Source organism: Olea europaea, chromosome 15 (genome assembly GCF_002742605.1).
Source record: "Olea europaea var. sylvestris chromosome 15, O_europaea_v1, whole genome shotgun sequence".
Classification (NCBI taxonomy): domain Eukaryota; kingdom Viridiplantae; phylum Streptophyta; class Magnoliopsida; order Lamiales; family Oleaceae; genus Olea; species Olea europaea.
The window spans coordinates 1,568,817-1,582,571 of NC_036251.1; the positions used below are offsets into that span (position 1 = coordinate 1,568,817).

Genomic DNA, 13,755 nt, shown 5'->3' on the forward strand with positions numbered 1-13,755 from the left:
CGTTTCGAAACACCATTTTGTATAGTTGGGATACTTTGACTATAGACGACGTCTATGATACTTTGTACTCAAAGGAGAAGTTGAAGCATTTGGTTGGAGCTATATTGAGGGATGAGGAAGCTCTGGTATCTCATGGTGATTGACAGAGTGGTAGATCGAGGATGAACTTCAACAATTTATACTACTTATACTGTAGGAGAAAAGGACACGTAAAGAAGGATTGTGACAAATTGCAAGCTAATGTGATTATGTTGCAAATTATAGGGGACAATTCTATAATTCGAACGTGACTAATGTTGCCGAGAGTTTTTCAAATGGTAGAGATGTGATGTTGATCATGGTATCTGATGTAGAATCTAAACCTGACAAGAAGTGGATTCTCGATTCGGCATGTTTGCATCATATGTGTTCCAATCAGAATTTATTTCAGACATATGAGACTAGCTAGCAAGGTGGAGTTGTGATAGAAAACAACCAATCTTGCCATATTGCTGGAATCGGTTAAATCAGACTAAGGTTGCAGGATAAGATGATCAAAATAATTAATCAGGTTCAACATACTCCAGACCTGAAAAGGAATCTTATCTCACTGAGTACCCTGGATGCAAAAGGGTATAAATTCTCTGGGGAGGTAGAGTTTTGAAGGTCCGAATGGGTGTACATGTTGTATTGGAGGGACAAAAGAAGTCTTAGTTGTACATCTTGCAAGAAAGTGCAGAACTAGTTAAAAGACATTTGGATAAGTTCAGTATCATGGTGGATATACAGTTTGGTACAGTACCTCTTGTGGTGAGCTCTAAGTTGGTTAAGAACATTGCTAGGAAAAATATTGGTGGTTCCGCTGTATGACCAATTTCAACAGATACACTGTGTTCGTTTGCTAGGGTTGGACTCATGGAGCGTAGGCAACATATTGCCAACAATGTCTATGATGTTTTTGGGACGTTGAAGGCGACAGTTCTAGCAAGGGGCCTTCTGAACCAGCATGTGGTATGGTTTCTGTTACAGGGTGTGTTTTGACCCTGTTTAGTCGACAGTAATTTCTCAATGGAATTTTGGGAACCCGGGTTTTAGCTTCAGGTGTCACTTGTAAATGCATTGCAGAGAACGACAGTTTGGTTTGGAGAGTTTTGGCTACTGTGTATCCTTTTTTTTTATCGTGAATTTTATGGAAATATATTATTTTTTTATTCTACATTATTTCCATCTTTATGTTATGCCATGTACCTATAAATAGTGGTCTTCTCTTTCAGTTTTATTCAAGTAAGAGTTACTGAGTTCTTGTATTTATTGAAAATTATACTTGATTCATTAATGATGAAAAATTAAATTTGATACATGAATTAGTTTATTTAATATTCATGTATTTATTTAAATCATGTATCCAAATGATTCTTTATATCATATTATTCATAGTATGTAGGAAAAGTCATTAATTAGTCTCTTAAATTCATACAATGTATTTGGAATCCTTTGTACCTATAAGAGGCCTTGTGCTTGAGATATTTTAGAGAGCCAAGCCATAGAATACAAATATTCTTTTGAGAATTCTCTGAATTTTTTCGCTCTAGCCTTTCTTCCCATAATTTTTTTTATTTTCAATAAAGTGGTATCAGAGCCATTTCAAAGATGAATAGTTCATTTCCTTTTGTTGTTCCCAAACTAAAAATGGAAATTGTGGACATTAGAGCATATGTATGAAGGCTTTGCACGGCTCAGAAGAGGCACGGGAAGTTGTAGAGAAAGGCTATGATGAACCAGAGAATGAAGGAGCTTTAAGTCAAGCTCAAAGGAATGCCTTGCAAAGGTACTGCAAATTAGATCAACACGCTCTCTCTATTATTCATATGGGGATAGATGAAGCCATGTTCGAGAAAGTCGCTTCTTCAACAAAAGCTAAGGAAGCTTGGGAGATTTTCAAAAGAATTGAAAAAGTGAAGAAGGTTCACCTTCAAATCTTTCATGGAGAGTTCGAATCTCTGCACATGAAAGACTCTGGGGAGAATATTGAAGAAAGTCGTATTATCGAGAAAATTCTTAGATTACTTGACTCAAAACTTGAGTTTGTTGGTATTACCATTGAAGAGTCCAATGACTTGGATACCATGACCCTTGAACAACTCATGGGGTCCTTGCAAGCATATGAAGAAGGATTGAAGAAGAAATGAGAACCGAAGTCTCAAGTTCTCCAAACGGATGTATCCTTGGGAGGTCAACAGAAAGAGCAAGGAAGATCTCAAGGAAGAGGTCAAATTCATGGTCGAGGTCCTGGTAATGGTCGTGGAGGAAATTATGGTCATGGTAATGAAAGAAATGATGGAAAACAAAATTTGAATAATGAAGGATCAAGCAATCAATCGAGAGGACAGGTGCATTGGAACTATAGCTCCAAGAGAGGTTGTGGAAAAAGATATGACAAGTCCAATGTTCAATGTTACACTTGTCATAAATATGGTCACTATGCTTTCGAATGTAGGAGTGACACCACCAATAATGAAGAGAGAGTTAATTATGTTGAAGTAAAGAAAGATGAAGAATTATTGTTGTTGTTGTTGGCAACCAAAGAAGAAAATGATAAACAATCATGGTACCTTGACACCGATCCTGCCAATCACATGAGTGGCAACAAGGAGTTATTCTCAACAATAAATGAGTTGATAAAAGGCAACATTGTTTTTGGAGATGAAACCAAGGTTCCAATAAAAGACAAAGGTGATGTTCTTATTCATGCTAAAAATGGAAATCATCTTTTGACTTTTCAAGTTTATTATGTACCTACTTTGAAGTCTAATATTTTGAGTTTGGGACAATTACTTGAGATTAGCTATAACATTCACTTGAAGAATTGTTGCGTTATGTTAAGAGATGTTTCACATAAACTGATTGCAAAGGTGCCAATGGAGAAGAATAGAATGTTTTTTTCTCAACGTCAATGTTGACCATCCAAGGTGTCTAAAGGCTTGTGTTGAAGACAGTTCTTGGCTTTGGCACTTGAGATTTGGCCATTTGAATTTTGATGGCTTGAAGACCTTCACGAATGAAGAAATGGTGAATGGGTTGCCGAAAATCAATCATCCCAACTAACTTTACGAAGGATGTCTTGTTGGCAAGCAAATTAGAAGAAGCTTTCCAAAGGAATCCACCTCAAGAGCAACAAAGCCACTCCAACTTCTTCATACGGATGTGTGCGGGCCAATCAAACCACCCTCTCATAGTAAAGCAAATCATTTCTTGCTATTTATTGATGATTTTTCTCGTAAGACTTGGGTTTATTTTTTGAAGACAAAAGATGAAGTTTTTGGAGCATTCAAAAAATTCAAAGCCCTTGTTGAAAATGAGAGGGACAACTCAATCAAAGCATTAAGGACCAATCGAGGTGGAGAATTCACTTCCAATGAGTTTAACAATTTTTGTGATACCAATAGAATCCGGCATTTCCTTACAGTTCCAAGATCACCGAAACAAAATAGTATTGTGGAGTGAGAGAATAGAACCATCCTCAAAATGTTCGTACTATGCTTAAGAGCAAGAATATGGAGAAGGAATTTTGGGTCGAGGGTATTGCATGTGCCGAGTATTTGTCTAATCTTTTCCCTTTGAGGAGTGTTCAAGACATAACTCCACAAGAAGCTTAGAGTGGTAAGAAACCTAGTGTTTCTCGCTTACGTGTTTTTGGTAGTATTGTCTATATTCATGTGCCAGATGAGAAGCGATTAAAACTTGATCAGAAAAGTGAGAAATTTGTTTTCATCGATCATGATTCAAACTCCAAAGGCTACAAGTTTTATAATCCTTGCAATGGGAAGATTGTTATTGGTAAAGATGCGGAGTTTGGCGAAGGAAGCTCGTGGGATTGGAATGTTCCGAAAAATGAAGAATACATGATTTTTCTTTTTTAAGAAGGAGACTCCAACCCAAAAGCAAGTGAAGATGCCACTCCACCGTATTCTCCTGCTCCTCAACCTCCTCATGATAGTCCCTCCGAAGGATCGAGTCGTATTAGAAATCTTGTAGATATTTATGAAGAAATTGAAATTGTTGATAATCCATCTTTGTTTTGTCTCTTCGTTGACACTGAGCCATTGAAATTTGAAGAGTCAAGAGAAGAAAAGAAATTGAGGCATGCAATGGATGAGGAGATCCGAGTAATAAAAAAAGAACAATACATGAGAGCTAGCTTATCTTCCTGAAGGGCAAAAAGAAATTGGTATTAATTGGATATACAAAGGTATAAAAAAAATGCTCAAAGAGAAGTGGAGAAATACAAGGCAAGACTTGTTGCCAAAGGCTGTAGCTAGAAGCATGGCATTGACTATGATGAGGTCTTTGCCCCAGTTGCTAGTTTGGAGACCATTCGATTAATCATTCCTTGACGGCTAAAATAAGTGGAAATTTTATCGAATGGATGTCAAGTCTACTTTCTTGAATGGATACCTTGAAGAAGAAGTGTACATTCAACAACCATTGGGTTATGTTGTCAAGGAACGTGAAGATAAAGTTTTGAAGTTGCAGAAGACGCTTTATGCCTTGAAGCAAGTGCCTAGAGTATGGTATAGCTGGATTGATAAGTATTTTCAAGATCATGGATTCATCAAATGTCCACATGAGTATACTCTTTACGTTAAAAATGATGCATTTGGAAGTTTTATGATTGTGTGCTTGTACGTAGATACTTGATCTTCACTAACAACAATGAAAACATGTTTGATGATTTTAAGAAAATGATAGCTCAAGAATTTGAGATGACTGACATTGGGCTCATGTTATCCTACCTCAGAATTGAGGTAAAACAAAATGGAGATGACATTCTATTTTTCAAGAAGCTTATGCAAAGAAAGTTCTTGAAAGATTCAAAATGCAAAATTGCAATCCGGTGAGTACTCCCATTGGGTGTGGAACAAAGATGTCAAACTATGACGAGAGCATGAAAGTGGATCCATCTCTCTATAGACAGCTTGTTGGAAGCTTGAGATATTTGACTTGTACAAGACCCGATATTCTTTATGATGTTGGTCTTGCTAGTCGTTATGCACCAACTTTAACTCACTTGGAGATTGCTAAAAGGATACTTTGCTACATTAAAAGTACTCTTAATTATGGCTTAGCTTATTCTTCTTCTACAAATTTCAAGCTTTTTGATTATAATGATAGTGATTGGGCTAGTGATATTAGGGGCTGTTTGATAGCCCTTTATTTTCTAGGGAAATGGATAACGAATTCTAACTTCCACTTTTTGCCTATTTGATTGATAAATTTTTTCAAGGAATTCGTTTTACACCTTTGGCCGCCACATCAGTATTTTCCATCTTTTTCTTGAATTTGAATTCTCACCATATTGGTGAGAATTCGTTTTTGGGGTTACTGTAGCAATTTATTTTTATTTTTTTTTTTTTGGGCATGGAAACAAATTCTAAGAATTATTACAAAAAATTCTATCATTTAATTAACAATTTCCATGTAAAACAAAACCAAAAGAACATCAAAAGATAGATTATTTTCTTGATTTTTTTTATTTTTTTGGCAATGGAAATAAATTTCATCCTCAATACCAGTAAATTCTATCCCTTTAATTGACAATTTTCATGTAAAATAAAGTCAAACAAACACCAAAAAATACTTTCATTTCAACATTTTTCACGTGAAAAATTATACCAACCAAACACAATAATTTACAACTCCTAGAAAAATAATTTCTAAGCAATTCAATTTCCTAAAATTTGTTTTCTTTCCACCCAAATTTCATCTTTGCAATCAAACGGGCCCTTAATGATCGAAAAAGCACTACTGGATTTTATTTTGTTTTTCATGGACAACACCGCTTTCACTTGGTGTTCAAAGAAGCAGCCCATTGTGACTCTTTCTACTTGTGAAGTTGAATATATTTCCCAGGCATTCTGTGTTTGTCATGCCATTTGGCTATGGAAATTATTGTAGATGCTTCATATGCCCCCAAAACGAAGCTACGCCAATTTATATTGATAACAAGTCAGCCATTGCTTTGGATAAAAATCTTATGTTTCATGATCAAAGCAAGCATACAGATATGAGATTTCACTTCATTAAAAAGTGCATTGAGAACAAAGAAGTTGAGCTTGTTTATGTAAAAACCAATGATCAAGTAGCGGACATTTTTACCAAACCATTGAACAATAATGATTTTGCAAGATTGCGTATTTGGATTGGGGTTATCAAGAGGGAATCAAGTTTAAGAAAGGGTGTTGAAAATTAAACTTGATTCATGAATGATGAAAAATTAAATATGATACATGAATTAGTTTATTTAATATTCATGTATTTATTTAAATCATGTATCCAAATGGTTCTTTGTATTCTATCATTCATGGTATGTAGGAAAAGTCATTAATTAGTCTCTTAGGTTCATACAATGTATTTGGAATCCTTTGTACCTATAAAAGGCCTTGTGCTTGAGACATAGAGAGCCGAACCATAGAATACAAATATTCCTTTGAGAATTCTCTAAATTTTTTCTCTCTAGCCTTACTATCCATAATTTTTTTCATTTCCAACAGTATTTCTCTCCATTTGTTGATTAATAAAACGCTGTGCTTCTGCGATTAACTCTCCTTGTTAATTTCTTTACTTTTAAATCATGTTTCTCGTTGCAATCGTCATTACTTCATATTACATCATTAATCCCATTCACTACAATCCTTCCAGGTCCAACAAAATTTTCTTTTGAATTGAAATCTGAATTTCTGTGGGTGCATCAACAAATCTCATATCATCATTGTACATGATTTACATGATAAAGTATTTCTGTATTTCAATGCTATGCTTCACTGTCTATATTGTACCTTGTATAATGTACAATGACATGCACTACTTCCACAGATATACTAGCAATCAAGGAAAGGTGATTTAAAAATCATTGTTAGATTAGGGTCTTTGCTTTAGTTTTTGCAATTCAAGTAACTTTTGCAATGTTAGGGATACTTCAGTTTGATTCTTCTTATATCATGTGGTTCGTACAATTGCCTTCTTTTATTTTTTGACATGGTGTAATATAGTTAAGTTATGATTTTTAAGGAGAATTTTCCAAGGCTTCAGGTAGATATATTAATATAAATGGAAGCTAACTTATCACTTTCCAGTGATATGTTGCGAGTCAATCCCCAACAAGCTCCTTAATAATACATGGTAAGTTCTAGATGCTTTCTCTTTTCAGGTTTGCAGCATGCAAAATTTTAGTCAACCTAATTTGTTGTTTAAAGGAAACATAGACGAGATTTTTTGGGAAACAGCCAATGGACGAATAGTCTAGGCGCTCTTAACGAGCATAATCAAGTAGACGCGGAGAAAAGGGAACCCGTGTGCATGGCCAGTTTTGCATAGAGGCGAGTGAGGCTCGCGCCTCAAGCCCAACATTAGAGGGGCCTCAGATTTTAGTCTATTTCAATTTTATTTTATTTTTGGGTAAATTAGCTTTTCTACGATTTTTTTATTAAAACTTTGATCAATTAGGTCCATTCCATTCCATTTAAAAATAAGGCCCAATAATATTTTTTCATTCTAGGAATTTTATTTCTAATTTAGATCCATTTCGAATACAGCAAAAGGGGACAAGCAGCATAGGATTTTTCAAACTCGTGTTGCAGTGATTTCTTAATTCTACTCAACTCGTTCATCACATGGATAGTATTCAATTTATTTGTTTAAAATAAGAGACATTTTACTAAAGTTGACAAAAATTAAGAAAGATCCTTAAATAAAGATTATAGTCAAGTCCTTATCGATATATGAACTTCAAAATTTTAAATTATTGCTTAGTATGGTAATCTGGTTTAGGTTGTTACATGCAATAAATATTATGATTAAATTTCATCAAATCGAAAATATGAATATTGATGGTGCTATTGACCTCTTACAAGAAATTTTTCCATTTCTCAAAAATTACAGAGAAATTAAATTTGCCATTGTCAGGGATAAACTAACAGAAAGCAAGTAAAATGGACTTCAAAGATGGATTCCGATAAAAATGTATAATTTGAATAAAGAAGCAATTTGACAAAAGTAGTGGCGATTAGGTAAATCAATTAGTTGAAGAATCTTTTAAAGTTGAATACTCCATTTTTATAATTAATCTACCTCTATCTTCTGTGATTAGATTTGAACAATTTTGTTAAGTTTTAAGTTAACAAGTTAACTATTGACTCCATAATACACTTATAGATTTTGCATGCATATTAAAATTTTGGGGCCTAATTTATGACATTCGCCTCAAGCCTCAAAAATCATAGAATTGGCACTGCCCGTGTGGTGGGGATAAAAATTTCCATTTGAATTTAAATGGCATTCAAGTGGTTGTTGGGATTGTTGCGAGTGATATACAAGTTGTACAAGAATGTGGTTGTGTTATTTGAGATTGAAATTTTCAAAAGCTCACCGAGGGAGACATGAAGATGAGGAGTACTTCGGTGGAATACAAGGCAAACCAAAAACAAATCAAGCGACTTGAATATATAGATGTTATGCTTCAATTTTGTAAGTATAGCAGTAGGGGAGTATTTGGTAATGAATTTTTGGACTAGATCATTCCAGTGATGCTACTTGCAGGATAAGAGTCTATGGTGAACACACATTTATGAATATGATTCTCATTAAAAATAAAAATAAAACTTAGGAGACACGATTTTAATTCAGAATATTACATGACTATTTAAAAAGGTTGTTGTCAATTTTCTTCTTTGATAGCACAGTTATAACGAACATGTATTTGTTGGGTTTTTGATACCCAATAAATCTCGGGCTATGATGTTAACGTGGGTTAATATTATTTCATAGACATAGGCCGATGAATGAAATAAGTCCAACAACCAAGTCCATGAGCTATACCCGGCCCAATTGTATTCCTTATGGATGGCTTGAATCTTGGCCCGTTTACCCCTTTAATGGCCCAACTTAAAGCCTAACCCTAGAGTATATATATGAATATAACCCTAGTCTCTTTGATATGATGATTGTGTGATTTTGAGAGAAGAAACTAGTGAATCCCGGTTGCCCCCCTTTTGTGTGAGAAAAAGTGCCCAGAAGTGTCCAGAACGCTTGTATAAAGTGTGCAATTGTTGGTTCTTTCATAGTATACCTTTGTGATGTCTTCTCCTAGCCTTTGTGGCAATAAATCATCATCCTTTCTTGTCCTATGTGGGTAAAATTGAATAGCAACCAAAGTGAATCAATTGGTTGTGGTTTGGATTGGTTGTTGGTATAGAAAGGTACGTTAAACTGAGCCTGAAAAATCACCGTTTAAAGATCTTTTGAGAGAGCTTCCGCAACAATTGGTATCAGAGCTTCAAGGTGAAGGTTTTGGCTCGTGAAATCTACCAGAAATCGTTCAGAAAATCAACAGAAACGCATCAGAAATCAGATCGAAGAAGCTGTCCAAAAACTGTTAAAACCAGTCTCCGTTTTTCGTGTTTTCTGATCAATCCAGAAGGGGTTTGGGGAAATGGAGACCACTCGCGTGACGTGCAGGAGGAGGAGAACCCTGCAGGGCGGCGCGTGTAGGTAGACGGAGGCGCGTGTGGTGGCGCGTGAGGCCCACGTGCAGAGAAGAGAGGGCACGCGTGAGGGCACGCGTGACTGAATTTGGAGATGGTCTCTTAGGCAGTTTGTTCCTCATATTATTTCTGACATTTTTCGTGTTGAAAGTTTTTTGTTTCAGGGTACACAGTAGAATATGGACAGCGTTGTTCTTCGGGCGTTTGGGACTCGATCATGATTTTTTGGTTGCTGCAATTTCCAGAGACTTTAGGACGAATAGTTATAGTCCTAAAGTGATGAATTCGCGTCTCTCGATATTTACGGACCTTCCGACGTGGTCCGCTTGGTATCGTGTTCTTTGTTTTTATTGTTGCAGTTGAAATAAATGTGTAGAATATTTTATTTTTTGCATTAGAGGTCATCGTGTGGGGTGACATTAGGTTTGGGGTCACCATGAAGGGGTAACCATTGCCTGTTGCTAGACCTAGGAATTATTTGTTAATTATTTGCCTTAAATTCTTTGTGAATTTGCTGTCAATTTTTTCTACATTATTAGAATTGCATGTGGCCTTAGGAAAGTTTACTGGACTATTCTATGTGAATTATGTTCATACTTTACTTGTGGTCATTATTTGGCATTGTTGGCAAATGTGGGTCTAAGGTAAATGCAAAAATAATGTATATTTTAACTGTGGTGAAATTTGGACATAGTTGAAAGAAATTGTCCTAGGATGATAATAAAAAGAAAGATGAGGATAGAGACAAGGCGAATATGACTTTAGGGTCGAGTAGTGATCCTAGTGAGGTTTATTGAGAGAATAAACATGGTTCTTGCATTGCATCTGTGTGTAATCCTTTCTGCATGTATGTGGTCACTTAATTCTGTTGCGATGTTGATTTTACACTTTCAATATGTTTGATATGTGTAATTGCATGAATTAGAGTGACTTATTACTTTGTGTAATATGTTTACATGCATAGTGGGTTAAGTTTTGTGGCATACTCTATTTGCTCTGTGAGTGGTGTGAGAGTGTGGTAGTGAGAAGAAAGTTGGGCAGCCATTTCTCTCCTTTATCTTTGTGAGCCTGTGTGGTTTGTGAGATTATGTGAGGCAGTCATGTTAGGGTTACATTTTTCCCCTTTGTGAGCCTCCTTTGTGAGTGTTGTAAAGTAACTGACTCTTTCTTCGATTCTCTTTGAGAGTGCCATCTTCACTATTTTCTTTGTGAATTTTTTGGGAGCATTGGTGAGTGGATTAACCTTTGTGGTCACCGAAAGGTGTTGTTTTGCCATAGTGAGTTTGAGATGCATTAGCAATGAGTTGGATGTCTTTTGGTAAGGTGGAGTATAGATGCCTAGAGATGCATTGATGATATGCATGAGGGATGTAGAGTGTGACATTTGGATCACGAGTGGAGATGTGATCAAATGTCTAGGATCCTTTATCTGGAAAGAGACCCTGATCAGGTGGAGTGTGAGAGAGACACTTCTATCACTTCTATTAGGTGGAGACTCATTATCCACGTAGGTTGGGAGAAGTGATGTGGAGATAGAGGATTATCCCGTAGACTTAGGATCTATTGTGACTTACCGGTTAGACATGAGTTGAGTGATCTGTCTAGTGAGCGTGGTGGGCGATGAGAGGAGATATGTGTTCGCGAGGTGTGAGGAACACGGAATGGGATAGGATATGTGTGGTGAGATCTTTTCTTAGGGTCATTTATGCATGTGTTGCATATGTGGTTGACCGTGGTTTGATTGACTTGGTGTTAATCTATGGTTCTATGTGAACATGTTTCTGAAAAGATCTGTGTGTTATCCTATAGTATATCGTCATCGCATGTGTATTTGCTCTTGATTGTTTACTATTAAATATTTGCTTCTACTTGTGTGTTTTTTACCTTAGCCCCAGTGAGTACATGGAGCAGGTATGGTATGTGTTTCAAGTTGGAAACACGAGGTAAGGTCTGTGATCCAATTTTATTGGCTACCTTGATTATGCAAGTGTTAACTGTGTGTTTTGATTGCTTGCAGATTTATTGGGTATCAAGGTGGAGATTTGTTGGGTTTTTGATATCCAATAAATCTCGGGTTATGATGTTAACATGGGTTAATATTATTTCATAGGCATAGGCCGATGAATGAAATAAGTCCAACAACCAAGTCCATGAGCTACACCCGGCCCAATTGTATTCCTTATGGATGGCTTGAATCTTGGCCCGTTTACCCCTTTAATGGCCCAACTTAAAGCCTAACCCTAGAGTATATATATATGAATATAACCCTAGCCTCTTTGATATGATGATGGTGTGATTTTGAGAGAAGAAACTAGTGAATCCCGGCTGCCCCCCTTTTGTGTGAGAAAAAGGTGTCCAGAAGTGTCCAAAACGCTTGTATAACGTGTACAATTGGTGATTCTTTTATAGTATACCTTTGTGGTGTCTTCTCCTAGCTTTGTGGCCATAAATCATCATCCCTTCTTGTCCTACGTGGGTAAGATTGTATAGCAACCAAAGTGAATCAATTGGTTGTGGTTTGGAGCCGTTTGGATTGGTTGTTGGTAGAGAAAGGTACGTTGGACTGAGCCTGGAAAATCACCGTTTGAAGATCTTTTGAGAGAGCTTCCGCAACAAAATGCATGTGTATCATAATATCCAAAATAAAAATCTTACATTTGGGGCCTGCACACCATCTTCTGCAAGAAATAAATTCCATTACTTGGTCATGATGAGATGAAGAGTAAGGTAAATAACTATCAAGTAAAGTTGAAAAATTATTAGAAAGCAAATAGATCTTAAGAAGGTCAAAGTGCTTAAAGTCATAAAAGAAGGCCTTGATCTAACGAAAACCATCTTGGAGTTGAACGGTTAAAAGTAACAATACCCAATTTGATGTAGACTAGAGATATTCAAATGTCTTATATGAGCTCTCGCATGACTAGATACTTATTAGTTAACATTAAAAACATACAAAAAATAAAGGCCCAAGTTATTCTATAATGTCTTGAAAACGATTATCATTATATGTCCATTATATATGAGTGTCCCGAGTACTTCAATATTAATGTTGAAAATAGTTACTGGATAATAATGAAGTTCAATCCCGAAGAAAGCAAACAAAAACCATTTAGTAGCTTCACCATTGGCCATTGTTGAAAGAAATGACACTAGTTTTCTCACTTATCATTAAATCCCTGTGGTCCAACTTGGCAATATTAATAATGTGGTTATCTTATGTACTTTTGATATTTAGTCACATTTCCTTCCTTCCCCTATGAGAAAATTACATTCAATGTTCCAGCAATTAAAAAAAAAAAGATTTGGTTTTGAGTTGGAGTCTGGATTTGTGTAGGTCTATTATTTCTTCGGTATTCTCTGTTTCCCCTAAATCTCATATCATCATTATATATGATTTACACGAGACAATGTCCCCCTGTTTCTATTGTGCTTCACAATCTACAATTTTCTTGGTATCATGCACATCGATATGCTCTACTTACCAGATCTGATAGACGAATATGGAAAGGGTGATTAAAAAATCATTGTTATATTTTGTTCTTTAGTTTAGTTTATGCTATTCAATTAGCTTCTTTTGCAAATTTGTGGATACTTCTGTCAGTATGTTTCTTAGGCTGCTTTGCCATTTTCCATTGTTGAAAGAAACGACACTAGTTTTCTACCCTATTGAAATATTTATTAATATTTCTTTCCTAAAGTACTCTTAATATTTAGAAACATCTTTCCTAGAGTACTTTTAATAATTAGTAAATTTCTTTCCTTTCCATATGAGATTATGTTCGAGGTTCTGGCGATAAAAAGAGATTTGCTTTTGATTTGAAGTCTGGAATTCTTTTAGGGGTATTATTTCTCAAGTAATATCAGTGTCCATTAAATCTCATTTCATTATTATACATAAATTACATGACACAGTGGTTTCCATAATGAACAAGCATTTATTGTACACCCAATGCATGGAATCCACAACTTCTGTTCAGACCTGTGTTCAAAATTTCTAATGAGATGCATTATTATGAGCGTTAGTTGAATACAACAATTGGCTAGTTTTTGTCATTGGTAGTGCAACGATAATGAACACACATTTATTTTCCATTAAATATGTTACTTCTAATTGGAGTATATTCTAGAATATAAATCGAATATTTAGAAAAAGGATATAAGCGAGCAGCGGAAATCGAACGCACATCGTTAGCTTGGAAGGCTAGCACCCTCATTTTATAAGTAGTTAGTGTTCAAA

General features: G+C 35.6%; 1 protein-coding gene across 1 annotated transcript; it reads left to right on the top strand.

The window, feature by feature from the left end:
• Positions 1–1,697: 1,697 nt before the first annotated feature.
• On the top strand, positions 1,698–2,939 carry LOC111411096. Its single transcript, XM_023041662.1, has 2 exons — positions 1,698–2,138; positions 2,220–2,939. The coding sequence occupies exons 1-2, from the start codon at positions 1,698–1,700 to the stop codon at positions 2,937–2,939; spliced, it is 1,161 nt and encodes a 386-aa protein (XP_022897430.1).
• The last annotated feature ends 10,816 nt before the right edge of the window (positions 2,940–13,755 follow it).

What these genes read in the sequence shown, in the direction of transcription:
- LOC111411096 (XM_023041662.1), top strand. Translation starts at nt 1,698, where the DNA reads ATGAAGGCTTTGCACGGCTCAGAAGAGGCACGGGAAGTTGTAGAGAAA. An exon ending in AACTCATGGGGTCCTTGCAA is followed by an intron (nt 2,139 to 2,219) that starts GCATATGAAGAA and finishes GGAGGTCAACAG; the next exon opens with AAAGAGCAAGGAAGATCTCA.